Genomic DNA, 16,403 nt, shown 5'->3' with positions numbered 1-16,403 from the left:
TGGGACAAAACCATGGTGAAGGTAAAAGAGTACAGCACGCATTACTCCCCCTGTTCCAAGCATCCCTAGAAGTCCTTAAGTCTCCGCATTCCAATCTGGTGCATGAGCTTTCTGAATGTTGATGTCCTAGAGAGTTGGTGAAGAGATCGGCTGAATTGTCGCTAGACTGAACTTGTACCACTTGAACTTCTCCGGCCTTTTGTAGTTCATGTGTGAAGAAGAGCTTGGGTAGAATATGCTTTGTCCGATCTCCCTTGATGTATCCTTCTTTGAGTTGTGTGATGCAGGCCGTATTGTCTTTGTAGATAATCGTAGCTTCCTTATCGTCGGCCATGCCACAATCTGTCCTGATATGTTGAGTCATCGACTTCAACCACACACACTCACGGTTGGCTTCATGCATTGCTAAGATTTCGGCATGATTAGATGATGTGGCTGCAATGGTTTGCTTCATAGAACGCCACGAAATAGCTGTACCACCGTGTGTGAACACATAGCCGGTTTGCGACCTAGCATTGTGCGGATCCGATAGGTAACCTGCATCAGCAAAACCAACTAAACCTTCTTTGTTATAGTTAGTATAATATAAACCCAAATCAAGCGTTCCTTGTAGGTAACGCAACACATGTTTGATACCATTCCAGTGCTTTTGGGTTGGACAAGAGCTAAATCTTGCTAGGAGGTTCACGGCAAAACATATGTCTGGTCTAGTGTGGCTAGCCAAGAACATTAACGCTCCTATTGCACTGAGGTATAGCACTTCTGGTCCGAGAATTTCTTCATCGGCCTTCTTTGGACCAAATGGATCTTTATCCAAATCAAGGCTCCTCACAACCATCGGGCTAGTCAATGGGTGAGCTTGGTCCATATTAAACCTCTTGAGTACATTTTCTGTATATGCCATTTGATGCACAAGGATTCCATCATTTATGTACTCAAGTTGCAATCCCAAACAGAATCTTGTCTTGCCTAGGTCTTTCATCTCGAATTCTTTCTTTAGATATTCGACTGTTTGGGCGATTTCCCCAGAGGTTCCTAGGATGTTTAAATCATCCACATATACTGCTATTATGACAAACCCTTTGTTTGCAAACTTCTTTATAAATATACATGGACTGATGGGGTCATTCTTACAGCCCTCTTTGGCTAGGTACTCACTTAGTCTATTGAACCACATTCGCCCACAGTCCATAAAGGGATTTGTTTAGCCTTATGCAGTATTCTCGAGAACCGCTCTTATCTTTGAGCTCAATACCCTCTGGTAATCTCATGTATATTTCATTATCCAGTGGACCATATAAGTATGCGGTTACAACATCCATTAACTGCAAATCCAGTTTTTCTCTTATAGTCAGACTTATTAGAAATCTAAAAGTCGTTGCATCCATCACAGGGGAGCATGTCTCCTCATAATCTATTCCGGGTCTTTGAGAGAATCCTTGTGCTACAAGCCATGCTTTGTATCTCACGATTTCATTATTCTCATTTCTCTTTCTTACAAAGACCCACTTATGTCCAACTGGTTTTATATCGAATGGTGTCCTTAAGATCGGACCAAACACATTCCTTTTCTTTAATGAACTTAATTCCACGTCGATAGCTTCTTTCCATTTTAACCATTTTGGTCTTTGAGTGCACTCTAAAATGTATGTGGGTTCATGATCCTCATTTATTTCAAGTGCTACCTTGTATGCAAATATTTCATCGATGTCGACATCTTTTCTGTTCCATTGTATTCCAGACATGATATAATTGATTGAGATCTCATTATTATCAATACCATCAGGACCTTGAGGTTTAGCGTCCCAAACCTCATTCGACACCTTAGGATTTGCCGCGGCCATGTCTGTCATCTCTTTAACCACGGTTTCATTCGCACTTTTCTTAGATTTTCGAGGGTTCTTATCTTTGGAACCTATTGGTCTACCACGTTTCAAACTGGTCTTAGACGTTGTAGCAACTTGATTATTGTGTTCCTTATGAACATCAATACGTACTGGTGCATTACAAGCTGGTATGTACGATTTTGTTACTCTCTTTGGGTCAGCAAAGGAATCTGGCAATTGTATAGCTAGCTTTTGCAAATGTATAATCTTTAGGACCTCTGCATCACAGGCTAGAGTCCGAGGATATTGCCAATTCAAGGATGTTTGATTCCATGTTATTTCTTTAACCAACTTGCTTGTCTCTCCACCTAATTTGGGAAAGTCGGTTTCATCAAACTGACAGTCCGCGTATCTGGCCTTAAATAAATCACCCGTAGTTGGCTCAAGATACTTAATAATGGTGGGAGGATCATATCCAACATATATTCTCATCCTCCTTTGAGGTCCCATCTTAGTTCTCTGTGGTGGAGCAATCGGTACATAAACGGCACACCCGAATGTTTTGAGATGGGATATGTCTGGCTCATGACCCGTTAATAGTTGGGATGGTTAATACTTATGTTCACTAGATGGCCTGATGCGTATAAGCTCTGCTGCATGTAATACTGTGTGTCCCCAAGCCGACATAGGAAGCTGCGACCTCATTAGTAATGGTCGAACAATCAATTGGATCCGTTTAATGAATGATTCAGCTAATCGATTTTGTGTATGAACATGTGCCACAGGATGTTCCACACTCACTCCCATGGACATACAATATTCATTAAACGCTTGGGATGTAAATTCACCAGCATTATCTAGACGTATAGTCTTAAGTGGAAAATCTGGAAAATGGGCTCTTAGCCGTATAATCTGGGCCAGTAATCTAGCAAACACAAGGTTTCTAGTTGACAATAGACAAACATGCGACCATCTGGTCGATGCATCGATTAGAAACATAAAGTATCTAAACGTCCCACATGGTGGGTGTATTGGTCCACAGATATCTCCTTGTATTCTTTCCAGAAAATTTAAAGTCTCTTTAGTGACTTTTACTGGTGATGGCCTCACAATGAGTTTTCTTTGTGCACATGCTACACACGTGAGATTCTTAGGAATAACTCTTCTCTCTTTTAGAGTGTGCCCTTTAGAGTTTATTATTAGCTTACGCATCATGTTAGAACCCGGATGGCCAAGCCGGTCATGCCATAAAGTGAATTGTTCTTTGAACATTTTATTCATTGCCAAATTAGCCTATATCATATTAATCTTAGCATGGTATAAACCAGTGGCTAGTGCGGGTATAGTCTCTAGGATTTTCTTAGATCCTTGGGTGATTTCAGTAATTTGTAGGAACTCTTGGTTTCCTTCACCCTTAGTTTCAACATGTAGACCATTCAAACGAATGTCTCTAAAGCTCAATAAGTTTCTCTTAGAGCTGGGTGAATATAAGGCATTACTTATTTCAAGATGTGTGCCATTAGGCAAAAGTATGTGTGTCTGGCCGTAGCCTTCAATTAAACTTGCTATACCCACAATTGTACTAATATTGGCATTTTTCATTATGAGATTAATAAAATATCTCTTATCCTTCAAAACTGTGTGGCTGGATCCACTATCCACCACAAGTATGTCCTCGGCCATTTCTAAAATGGACAAGAATTTATGTTGTAAAACATAAACAAATAATTTTATAATGAAGGAAATAAAATAATTGAATTTAAACCATAATTATAATCCAATGTCATAATTAAATAAAATTCAAATCATAAAACATAAATTAAACAAAGACAATTTTTAATTATCCTCTCCTAGACAATCCGAAGTTTCATAGTCCAATAGATCATCATTCTCATGGTCGAAATCTCCTTCACCATCGAGATAGACCATATTGGCTTCTGGATTTTTCTTCAAACTCTTTTGATAAAGATCAATGAGATACTTAGATGATCTGCACGTCTTAGCCCAATGATTACCCATACCACATCGGTTACAAACCGATTTAGGCTTATGTTGCGGTTTGTGAATTCCACGGCCTCTACCACGGCCACGACCGAAGTCGGACCGGTTCCCACGGCCGTAACCATCATAGTGGTTCCCTTGGTAATTGCCACGACCACCACGGCCACGGCCATGGTACTTGCTCTTATGGACGTAGTTGGTCTCTTTGGGCCCGGTGGGTTCTTTAGGCTCTTTCTTGGTCAAATCGACTTTGTGGGCTTCAGGTAATGGGGCTGAACCAGGAGGTCTCATTGTACTGTTCATGAGTAGCAACTCATTGTTTTGCTCAGCAAGCAGCAAACAAGAGATAAGATCTGCATAAGTTTTGAAACCCTTTTCACGATATTGTTGTTGAAGCAGTATATTGTTGGTGTGAAAGGTTGAGAATGTCTTCTCTAGCAGATCTTCCTCAGTGATCTCCTTACCACATAACTTAAGGATTGAGACTATCTTAAATAGCTCTGAGTTATACTCATCCATGGATTTGAAGTCCTGGATCCTTAAGTTTTTCCAATCGAATTGAGCCTTTGGTAGGAGCACCGTCTTTTGGTGTCCATATCTGTTTTTCAACTCTGTCCAAAACTCAAGAGGATTCTATATTGTAAGGTATTGATCCTTGAGACTTTCAGCAAGATGGTGGCGGATTAGCAAAATCGTCTTATACCTACTCTTTTCAGTGCAATCGTTACCATCCTCAATGCATTCGCATAGGTCCTTTGATTTCAAATTGATCTTGGTGTCCAAAGCCCATTCGAGGTAGTTGTCTCCGGACACGTTAAGTGCAGCATAGTTGAGATTGTTGATCTTTGCCATTCTACAAAACAGGCCTACGATTAGTACCATGCGGTATATATGAGACCGAAACATGTAATCGTTCTATCTTTGGGCTATGCGGTATATATGAGACCGAACCATGCTGAATATTATGCTCTTGGGTCATGTGGTTTTTAAAACCGAACCATGCCGATTTATAGTCTAGGCCATGCGGGCATGCCCGTTCGGACTGACTGTGATGGTCCCGTATTTTCAGTGATTCGCCGCGGGCGGTGGGCGACGTATCACGGCCCATGCCCGCTCCGCCTAGCCTCGCGGACTAACGGGCTTGCCCGCGGGCTTTGACTTCTCTAGTATACGACCTTCACTTTCTTCTTATTTTGATTTGTTGACAGTTTGTTCAATCTACAAATGAACTTGTTCAGATCATGAGTGTGTGTTTGTTCTTGTTATCCTCTATTTCATCATGCTAGTACTCTTAATCATTAAGAAGTGTGATCCTTGGACCTTGGATAACTCATAAGTCATAACTGATGTTTAAACTAGAATTGAAATCAAGGAAGTACTTTAACTGAAAAATTAAACCAAAGTATTAAACAAGCTCAACCAAAGTATTAAACTGAAAACATAAATCTCAAGGTGAAACTTTCTCTTCAACCAAATCAAGCTTCATCATCAGCAATTGACTGGAAATAAGGTAATGTCTCATCTTCAACAAATTCTTCATCCTCCTCTACATATGGCAAAGTAATAGAAGAAGTTCAAGGTTAATATATATCACTTAAAAGTTACACAATCAAAACCAAATTGTGAAAATTGTTTGCTTACCATTTTCATATGCTTCAAAACCTTTTAACCAATTGCGGCAGCATATTAGTACTTGAATATTTTTTGGGAGAAGACGGCTTCTGTACTTGTTCAAAACTCGAGTTCCAATACTAAAAGAAGATTCAAATGCTACTGTTGTGATTGGTATACTAAGGAGGTCGCAAGCCATTGACGTCAGTTCTCCATAACGTTGAGAGTTATCTTTCCAATATTTTAAAATATCCAATCTCTCATACTCTATCATGTCTATGGGCGGATCATCCATATACATTTCCAGAGAAGACTTTCCACTAGTAACAACAGTTTGTTTGCGGAAGTTAATAAAATCCTGAAAATGTATAAAACTAATTTTAGTATCCAAACAAAAGAAATTAACAAGACATGAACATTTTAAAAAAATCTGCACATTTGTCAAACAACTTAAGACATAATTAAAACAAACTGACACTGTACCTAAACCATAAAAAGAAGTCTACGTCATTAAATTTTTAAACCAAAACTGAGAATTAGTTTTCATAGCCTACGTAAAAGTTTTCATAGCCTAAGAGAGTGAGAATTTGAATAATTACATCATAGTTGCCAAAACTCCTTTTTTTCCTTCATTCTCATCAGTTTGATGATTAGTTTCACGTGTCTCTGTAGAAGATGATGTGAAAATGGACTTATTCTCATAAGATTCAAAAAGAGTAGCAAGCTTACTACGCAAATGTTTAATCTTCATCTGAGCAGAACTTTTATCGTTCTTTTCAAAACAATAATTGACCAGTGTTAGCTTCAACCTTGGATCAAACATTGTAGTCATTACAAACACATCACTAACCTCTTCCCAATACTTATCAAACCTTTCTCTCATTGGAACAATCATACTTCTGATGACTTCATCTTGATTCTGTGAATTCGATATCAACCAATTATTGATCTTCCAAACTTGCATGAAATACAAGTTTGAAGTTGGATATGTTGAACCTGAGATCAGATTTGTGATTTCATCAAAAGACTCCAAAAACTCACAAATCTGCTTCAAGCAGTGCCATTCAGCTTCTGTAGGGTGAAACTTATAGTTTCTGCCATCAATGACTTTGAGATTACCAAATGCAGCTCGATACTTGAGAGCCCTATCAAGCATCTTGTATGTTGAATTCCATCTAGTTTTCACATCCATAATCAAGCCCGCTTTCAACTGTAGACCAACCGCTTCAACACATTTTCCAAACAATATCTCACGTTTTTCAGAAGCTTGAACATATTTGATACTCTCTCTGATCTTATCCAATGTATCACCTATATTTGTCAGGCCAATCTGAACAATGATGTTGAGAATATGTGTTGCACATCGCACATGAAAATAGTCTCCTCCACACAACAAATCATTCCGCAACATAAGCTGAGATTTCAGAATCTCTTGTGTTGTGTCATTGTTAGTAGCATTGTCTAACGTGATGGAAAACACTTTTTCTCAATTCCCCAATCCTTCCACTTCTCTAGATCTCCATTGCTATGTGCATACCAAAAAAAAAGAGAGTCTAAGCAACAGAGAAGTACACCCATCCCAAACATATACAATTTTAATTCCCTGCTAAAATGTACTTTGTATCTGCAGTTACAGAGTGTGTGGAATAGAGTGAGATGCAAAGACCAAATCATCATGACATTACGTTACAAAGTTTTCGATTACATGACTAGATTACATGACTAGCTCTATCAAAAGTCATGACCGATCATCAATGAAAATGTAACATAGGAGACAAGTAAAAGTAAAAACAGCTTTCGAAATAGTTCAGTACCTAGAAACAAACTTCTCAGACCATCTTCCTTCATCAACACCTTTCTTTAACATCCTGTGTATATAAACTTTTATGAGCAATGATGAAGAGCATAAAGAAAAAGAAGAAGAAAAGAAGGAACCCAACTCATCCTTCTTTGTCTTGAACCGGATGTGACCAAAAGCACGGGATACAGCTATGTCTCCACAAATCCTTCCATTGAAAATATTAATATGTATAAAGAGAGCAAGACTTCCATTATTAAGCCAAGTCCTCACAAGTGAAGTCAGTGATAATTTTGTTAAAAAATGGAAAAATAAGAAGACACACCCATCCACCTGCTTCTTTAATCCCTTTCATTTCCTGTATAGCTGCACCGAGTGGAAAAGATTCTGAACTTGACTTGGTTGTGCAAGCTTCCCATTTATCAAATACTTGTTCCTACCACCAACTACAATCTTGAAACACTAACACATACAAAACGAAAAGGTCACTTAAAGCAAATAGAAGACCCATTTCACCAGAACATTACAACATTAGTTAAGAAGCTAACCTCAAAACCCCTAGCTTTATTCTTTATACATCACAAATTTTGCTACTTCTCTGAAGCCCAACTGTAATCCTAACTAAAACAAGGCATGCTCTTTGGCAAAAAAGATTCACAATTCCAAGTTAAAGTCTCAAATTTTGACAAACCCATGAATTGATATCTCAACGATAAGTAGAAGGAAAGGAGAAACAAAGAACATACTTGTCTATTGACAGTAATCTTTGGGTGCTCCTCGTAGCCGAGAGGACTCCTGTTTCTCTCGGAATTGTCAAATGTAACAGAACGAAACAGATTAGCAGCTCGAACCTGCTGGAGATTAGTGATACCCACAACGAAACAGATTGAATCGAGGATGTTGGATTTGCCCGACCCATTCAAACCCGTTATCGGCTTATCGCGTTGAAGACTTGAAGTGTTGATCGGAAATTCGAAACCAGAAACCACGGTCCGCTATGCCCGCAAACCGCGACGGGCAAGACCGCTTGACCCCGCCGACCAAACGGGTCCGTCCGTTATGCCCGCAAAAAAATGGGCTTCAATTACTAAGCACATGCCCGCTCGGCGAAGCTTCTTAGTGGGCCATGACCGCGGGCTTTAGGCCCGTTTGACATCTCTACATGCGGTAAAAACCGGACTATGGATTTATTTTCTTGTGGGCCATGCGATATATATGAGACCGAAACATGCCGATTATATTAGTGGATAATGTCTTGTTTATTTATGTAATTTCGTGGTCTATTATGTACATGAAAACAATCCTAGATAAATATAAAATCTAGCATACAAGAATTTCCTTTTCCTAAGTTTTTCCTTTTTCTATACAAATTTTCCTTTTTCTAGTTTTAGGGTTAGGACAAAGCTTTTAGAAAATAATTTATAGGCTTTTAGGATATTGTCTAATATATTTAAATTTCTTATATATACTAGATAATGGCCAACGAATTAAATTAGAAATTTTCCTAATTGATTTTAGGGTTTTAGATTTTAGGGTTCTATGTGAAACATAGGATTAATCTGATTTTAATGTCTTAGATTTCTAGGGTTTTAATTTTACTAAACCAATACTCATAATCGGATTTGAACCTAGATTAAACAATTTAATATTTTTGTTTTTTAGGTTTTAGATCTAGGTATTCATGCCATCGATTTTAAGCAAACAATCAAACTGTATTTTAAATATGGCATAAAAGATTTATTTGCAAACAATCTAACACAACCCTATAGCAATCCGATTTTAAGTTTTTAGAGTTATAAGGTTTTGGTTTGTTGATTGTTTTACTTTTAGATTTTAGGGTTCCATTATTCTTATGATCAGATTCGATTCATATGTTCTTAAGGGGGTTTAAATTTTACCTTCACTGATTTTGGGGTTGACTGGATATGAACCATGAGCTAAAGACCTCGGTTTTACTTTTCTCTCGATCACGAACCTCGGCCTCGGTAGCAGGAAGAACTGGTCACGAACGAATCTCAGAACAAAACTCACCCCGGACAGGAACTGGTCACGAACTTTGACAAGTTACAGACGAGAATCTGATCACGAACGGTAGCCGTCGACGAACTTGGACAAAATCGGACGGATCACAAACAGGAATTGATCGCCGAGCTTGGACGAACAAGGTTTTTGTGTGCAGCGGCTGCTTAGGGTTTTAGGGTTTTTTCTCAGTTGGAGTTTAGGGCAAATTCGTGATGATAACGTGTTGTAAACTAGAGAAACTCGAAGGAGGTTTTCTCTTGTCTTATTATTAATGATTCAATGGAACATTACATATATATAGTGAAGGGCAAAGCCCAAATACATTAGGAAGTCTAAACCGACCTAGACTAAAGGAGGTGGCGATTGGCCTTAATGTCTTGGACGTACATGGGCCAAGTACGGACCGAGTATGAGCCGGTTATTGTAATCCACCATCCGTGTTTTACAACACTTTGATCTCTTCTCCCATAAATAATGCTTCCCAACTCCTAAAAGTAAAAAAAACAAAAAAAAACAAAAAAAACAAAAAAAACAAAAAAAACAAAAAAAAAACAAAAAAGAAAAAAAAAATCTAAGTTATGTACGCTAGTAATTATTGGAAAAGCAAACATTAAGTTAAGTAACCCAAAATTAAAACTAAGATGAGGACAAATTAAGGGAAAAAAAAAAACAAGAGACCCAAACCGAAACGATGATCGTCCGTCAAATTAAAAGTGACTTCTTCAACTTCCTTTGATCTCTTCATTCATCGTGTCTCGAGAACCTAATTAGATTCAGAAACTAACAAAAAAAATTGAGAAGAACAAACAAAATAATATTTCATAAACTGAATCGTTGGAAACTCAGTAAAAGAAGAACGGCTATGCGTCGCAGCAGTATATATATATATATATATATATATATATATAGTAATGAATAAATAAACTGATAACAAAAAAAAAATCGTTTTTAAGATATGAGTGTGCTTTATTTGTAGTGAGGAGGTATTAAAACCTGACGGTGTAGATCAAATCTTAATTTGTGAAAATATGGTTATCTGTTGTAAACTAGAGAATCAAAAGGTGAAATTCTCTTATTTTTATTATTGATAATTGAATGAGGTTACATATATATACTAAAGTATAAGGGTTAAAGTCCATAACCGACTAGAAAATAGAATAGACCGATGGGCCTACGGTCGATGGGTCGTAAGGCACTAAACGTACATGGGCCATACATGGCCGGTTATGGAGTCTACCATCCAGTGCTTTACAACACTTCCCCTTGGATGACATAACCGTGCCGATGCAAAGAGATCGTTGCAGTACGTTAGGGGGTGCTGCCTTATTAAAACCTTACCAGGAAAACCCAATGGGACAAAACCACGGTGAAGGAAAAAGAGTACAGCACGCACTGCTCCCCCTGTTCCAAGCATCACTCTAAGTCCTTAAGCCTCCGCATTCCGATCTGGTGCATGAGCTTCTTGAATGTTGTTGTCGGTAATGCCTTAGTGAAGAGATCGGCTGAGTTGTCGCATGACTGCACCTGTACCACACGAACTTCTCCGGCCTTTTGTAGTTCGTGTGTGAAGAAGAACTTCGGTAGGATGTGCTTTGTCTGATCTCCCTTGATGTAACCTTCCTTGAGCTGTGCGATGCAGGCCGTATTGTCCTCATAGATTACGGTTGGCCCCTTGTCCTTGATCATACCGCAATTTGCTCTAATATATTGAGTCATCGATCTCAACCATACACTCTCTCGTCCGGCTTCATGAATTGCTAGGATTTCCGCATGGTTGGACGAAGTGGCAACAATGCTCTGCTTCATGGAACGCCACGAGATCGCCGTACCACCGTATGTAAACACGTAACCTGTTTGAGACTTACCATTGTGTGGATTGGATAGATAACATGCATCAGCAAAACCAACTAAACCATCTCTGTTATAGTTAGTATAATATAAACCAAAATCTACCGTCCCTTGTAGGTAACGCAAAACATGTTTAACACCGTTCCAGTGCCTTATAGTCGGACAAGAACTAAATCTTGCTAGGAGGTTCATGGCAAAACATATGTCCGGTCTAGTGTGGCTAGCCAAGAACATTAACGCTCCTATAGCACTGAGGTATGGCATTTCAGGTCCGAGAACTTCTTCATCGGCCTTCTTTGGACCAAATGGATCTTTATCCAAGTCTAAGCTTCTAACAACCATTGGGCTGGTCAATGGGTGAGCTTGGTCCATATTAAACCTCTTGAGTACCTTTTCTGTGTATGCCTTTTGATGCACAAGGATTCCATTATTTATGTACTCAAGCTGTAATCCCAAACAAAATTTTGTCTTGCCTAGGTCTTTCATTTCGAATTCTTTCTTTAGATATTCGACTGTTTGGGCGATTTCCCCAGAGGTTCCAAGGATGTTTAAATCATCCACATAAACTGCTATAATTACAAACCCTTTGTTTGCAAACTTCTTTATAAATAAATATGGACTGATTGGGTCATTCTTATAGCCTTTTTTAGCTAAATATTCACTTAACCGGTTATACCACATTCGACCACTCTGTTTCAGTCCATAAAAGGGATTTGTTCAGCCTAATGCAGTACTGTTCTCGAGAACCATTCTTATCTTTGAGCTCAAAACCCCCTGGTAATCTCATACAAATTTCATTATCCAGTGGACCATATAAGTATGCGGTTACAACATCCATTAACCGTAAATCCAGTTTTTCTCTTATAGCCAAAATTATTAAGTACCGAAATGTTGTTGCATCCATCACAGGGGATTATGTCTCCTCATAATCTATGCCTGGTCTTTGAGAGAATCCTTGTGCTACAAGCCGTGCTTTGTATCTCACGATTTCATTCTTCTCATTTCTCTTTCTTACAAAGACCCACCTATGTCCAACTGGTTTAATTTCAGGTGTTGTCCTTAAGATCGGACCAAACACACTTCTCTTCTTTAAAGAGTTCAACTCCACGTCAATGGCTTCTTTCCACTTTAGCCAATCTTTACTTTGAGTGCACTCTAATATAGACGTGGGTTCATGATCCTCATTTATCTCAAGTGCTACCTTGTATGCAAATATTTCATCGATGTCGACATCTTTACGGTTCCATTTAATTCCAGACATGATATAATTTATTGAGATCTCATTATTATCAATACCTTTAGGTCCTTGAGGTTCAGCGTCCCGAACCTCACTTGGTACCTTAGGACTTGCCGCGGCCATGTCTGTATTTTCTTTAATTCCCTTAACCTCGGTCTGTTTTGCACCTTTAGACTTCTGAGGGTTCTTATCTTTGGAACCTAATGGTCTACCTCGTTTTAAACGTGGCTTAGACTCTGTAGCAACTTGATTATTGTGTTCCTTCTGAACATCAATACGTACTGGTGCATTACAAGCTGGTATGTACGATTTTGTTACTCTCTTTGGGTCAGGAAAGGAATCTGGCAATTGTATAGCTAGCTTTTGCAAATGTATAATTTTCTGGATCTCTGCATCACAGGCTAGAGTCCGAGGATCTTGCCAATTCAAGGATGTTTGATTCCATGTTATTTCTTTACCCAGCTTGCTAGTCTCTCCACCCAACATAGGGAATTTGGATTCTGTAAATTGACAGTCCGCGTATCTGGCCTTAAATAAATCTCCTTTGGTTGGCTCAAGATACTTTATAGTGGTGGGAGACTCATATCCAACATATATTCCCATCCTCCTTTGAGGTCCCATCTTAGTTCTCTGTGGTGGAGCAATCGGTACATAAACGGCACACCCGAATGTTTTGAGATGGGATATGTTTGGCTCATGACCCGTTAATAATTGGGATGGCGAATATTTGTGTTCACTAGATGGCCTCATGCGTATAAGTTCTGCTGCATGTAAAATTGTGTGTCCCCAAGCCGACACAGGAAGCTTCGATCTCATTAACAATGGTCGAGCAATTAATTGTATTCATTTAATGAAGGATTCAGCTAATCCGTTTTGTGTATGGACATGTGCCACAGGATGTTCCACACTCACCCCCATGGACATACAGTAATCATTAAATGCTTGGGATGTAAATTCACCAGCATTGTCTAGACGTATAGTCTTAAGTGGAAAATCTGCAAAATGTGCTCTTAGTCTTATAATTTTAGCTAACATCCTAGCAAATGCTAGGTTCCTTGTGGATAACAAGCAAATGTGTGACCATCTGGTTGATGCATCGATCATAACCATAAAATATCTAAACGTCCCACAAGGTGGGTGTATTGGTCTACATATATCACCTTGTATCCTTTCCAGAAAGTTTAAAGTCTCTTTATGGACTTTGGCTGGTGATGGCCGTATAATAAGTTTCCCTTGTGCACATGCTACACACGTGAGATTTTTAGGGATAACTTTTCTTTCCTTAAGGGTGTGCCCATTTGAACTGTTAATTAGTTTACGCATCATGTTCGTTCCCGGATGGGCAAGCCGGTCATGCCATAGAGTGAACTGTTCTTTGAACATTTTGTGCTTTGCCAAGTTAGCTTCTATCATGTTAATCTTAGCATGGTATAAACCAGTGGCTAGTGCAGGTATAGTCTCTAGGACCTTCTTATGTCCATTTACAATTTCGGTAATGTATAGAAATTCTTTGCTACCTTCACCCTTTGTTTCAATATGATAACCATTCAACCAAATGTCTTTAAAGCTCAATGAGCTTCTCTTAGAGCTGGGTGAGTACAAGGCATCACTTAGTTCAATATGTGTGCCATTAGGTAATAATATATGAGCTTGGTCGTAGCCTTCTATTAAGCTTGCTATACCCGCAATTGTACTAACATTGGCATTTTTCATTATGAGGTCTATGAAATATCTTTTATCCTTCAATATTGTGTGGTTGGATCCACTGTCCACCACTAGTACATTCATATCCTCAACCATTTCTATAATGACAATAATTTTGTTTTAAACTTTAATAAAACAAGCAAATAAATATTGAAATAAAATCATTGAACTTAAACCAAAAAATAATTATCCAATACATTACCATAAAATCATAAAATTAAACCAAAATAAAACCGAAATTTAGTCATCATCTTTAAGGCAATCAGAAGTCTCATATTCTAGTAAATCATCATTCTCATGGTCGAAGTCATCTTCACCATCGAGATGCACATAGTTGGCTTCCGGGTTCTTCTTCAAGACTTCTTGATATGCATCAATAAGATTTCTAGGGGTTCTGCAATTCTTGGCCCAATGGTTGGATATACCACATCGGTGACAAACAGATTTAGCCTTGTTTTGTGGTTTAAAGGACCCAAGGCCCCTACCACCACGTCCGTGGCCTCCACGGCCATTTCCGTCAAAGCGGCTGGCTTGGAACTGTCCACGACCACCATGTCCTCTACCACCACGGCCACGGCCATAGTGTCTTTCTCTGTGGACGTAGTTGGTCTCTTTGGGTTCCGTAGGCTCATTCGGATTTTGCTTTACCACATCCACCTTGTGTGCTTCTGGTAATGGGGTTGTACCAGGAGGTCTCATAACACTGTTCATCAACAACAATTCATTGTTCTGCTCAGCTAGCAGTAGACACGAGATTAGGTCCCCATAGGTTTCAAAACCCTTTTCTCGGTATTGTTGTTGAAGCAATATGTTGTTAGGGCTAAAAGTAGACAATGTCTTTTCTAGTAGCTCTTTCTCGGTGACCTTAGTACCGCAAAACCTAAGGAGTGAGACAATCCTAAAAAGCTCTGAGTTATATTCATCCACGGATTTGTAATCCTGGATCCTTAGGTTTTTCCAATCGAATTGAGCCTTTGGTAGGAGCACCGTCTTTTGGTGTCCGTATCTGCGTTTAAGCTCTGTCCAAAGGTCAAAAAGATCTTCTATGATGAGGTACTGGTTCTTAAGACTCTCAGCAAGATGATGGCGCATATGCATAATGCCCTTGTACTTTTGTTTGTCAGATGGTTCAAAACCTTCTTCAATGCACTCAAATAAGTCTTTTGGCTTTAGCATGATCTTAGTGTCCAATGCCCATTGCAGGTAGTTGTCTCCGGAAGCATTCAAAGCAGCATAGTCCAGGTTGTTCAACCTTGCCATCTCCATAAAACAGAAATAGACAACCGATCATTAGCATGCGGTATTTGAGACCGAACCATGCAATCAATTAATAGGTCATGCGGTATTTAAGACCGAACCATGCCTTAGGCCATGCGGTATTTAAGACCGAACCATGCCTTGCCTTATATATATATTTTCGGTTTAGTATGCATGGAAAACAAACAAATCTAAATAGAAACTAGCCATGCAATAATTTCCTTTTCTTAGATGTTTTTAAAGATTTCCTTTTCTTAAATAGTTTTGAGTTTTAGAAAATTTCCCTTTTTCTTAATCATTGGATAATAACAAAATATTCCTCAAACTTTAGGATAATGATTATAATTAATTTAGAGGTTATCTAATTTATTTTTCTATGCAAACATAGAATAATTCTGATTTTAATGTTTTATTTTTAGGGTTTGAATTTCTCAAACACCTAAATCGATTTTAATTTAGGATTTTAGGGTTCTTATGCAACCTAAATTTACAGGAAAATTCTATGCCAAATTCGATTAATAATTTCAAGGATGCATGCAATTTCATGTTTTAAATATCCTAGAACAATCAGATTAATATTTCTTATGGAACTCAAATTTAACAGTTTAGTTCTAAGGTCTTATGCATCAAGCAAAACTCAAACAAACAAACAATCATAGCCGAATTTTAATCATAGCATAATTGGTGTAGTTAACAAACAATCTAACAACCCTAACATCCGATTTTTAAGTTTTATAGTTTAGGGATTTGAGAAACTTAAGAACATGTTTGTTTGATTGTGTACTTGTAATTTTTAGGGTTTAATAGTTTTAGGATCAAGTTCGAATATATGTGTCCAATAGGTTCGATATTACCTTAACACCAAAGGGGTCTGACCGGTTTTGATCTGGGAGCTAAAGACCTCAGATATCTCTCACGAACCTCGATCTGAACTCCAACAAAACTTTGATCACGAACTGATTTCCGAACAGGAGCTTCCACGAACAAGAATTGAATCACGAACATATCACAAGTCCGAACAGCTGCTAAGTCTTCAAACGAACAAGGGAAGAAGTAGGCGGCGGTTTTAGGGTTTTGGTGGAAGGAGGATGAATGGCGG

General features: G+C 38.5%; 2 protein-coding genes and 1 pseudogene across 2 annotated transcripts; all 3 read right to left on the bottom strand.

Moving 5' to 3' along the window:
• Positions 1-3,662: 3,662 nt before the first annotated feature.
• On the bottom strand, positions 3,663-4,679 carry LOC147942455 (uncharacterized; annotated as a pseudogene).
• Positions 4,680-5,302: 623 nt separating this feature from the next.
• LOC147942454 (zinc finger BED domain-containing protein DAYSLEEPER-like) lies at positions 5,303-6,440 on the bottom strand. Its single transcript, XM_087456062.1, has 3 exons — positions 6,038-6,440; positions 5,469-5,812; positions 5,303-5,373 (listed from the first exon to the last, which is right to left on the bottom strand). The coding sequence occupies exons 1-3, from the start codon at positions 6,400-6,402 to the stop codon at positions 5,303-5,305; spliced, it is 780 nt and encodes a 259-aa protein (XP_087312188.1). The 5' UTR covers positions 6,403-6,440.
• A 7,847-nt stretch (positions 6,441-14,287) lies between these two features.
• Positions 14,288-15,307, bottom strand: LOC147942453 (uncharacterized). Its single transcript, XM_087456061.1, has 2 exons — positions 15,105-15,307; positions 14,288-14,606 (listed from the first exon to the last, which is right to left on the bottom strand). Exons 1-2 carry the CDS (start codon positions 15,305-15,307, stop codon positions 14,288-14,290), a joined length of 522 nt encoding a protein of 173 aa, XP_087312187.1.
• Between the last annotated feature and the right edge of the window lie 1,096 nt (positions 15,308-16,403).

Source organism: Camelina sativa, chromosome 6 (assembly GCF_030686135.1).
Source record: "Camelina sativa cultivar CO46 ecotype springtype chromosome 6, ASM3068613v1".
In the NCBI taxonomy this organism is placed as follows: domain Eukaryota; kingdom Viridiplantae; phylum Streptophyta; class Magnoliopsida; order Brassicales; family Brassicaceae; genus Camelina; species Camelina sativa.
The sequence above is the reverse complement of the archived record's forward strand: the minus strand, read 5'-3'. Positions and strand labels throughout refer to the sequence as shown.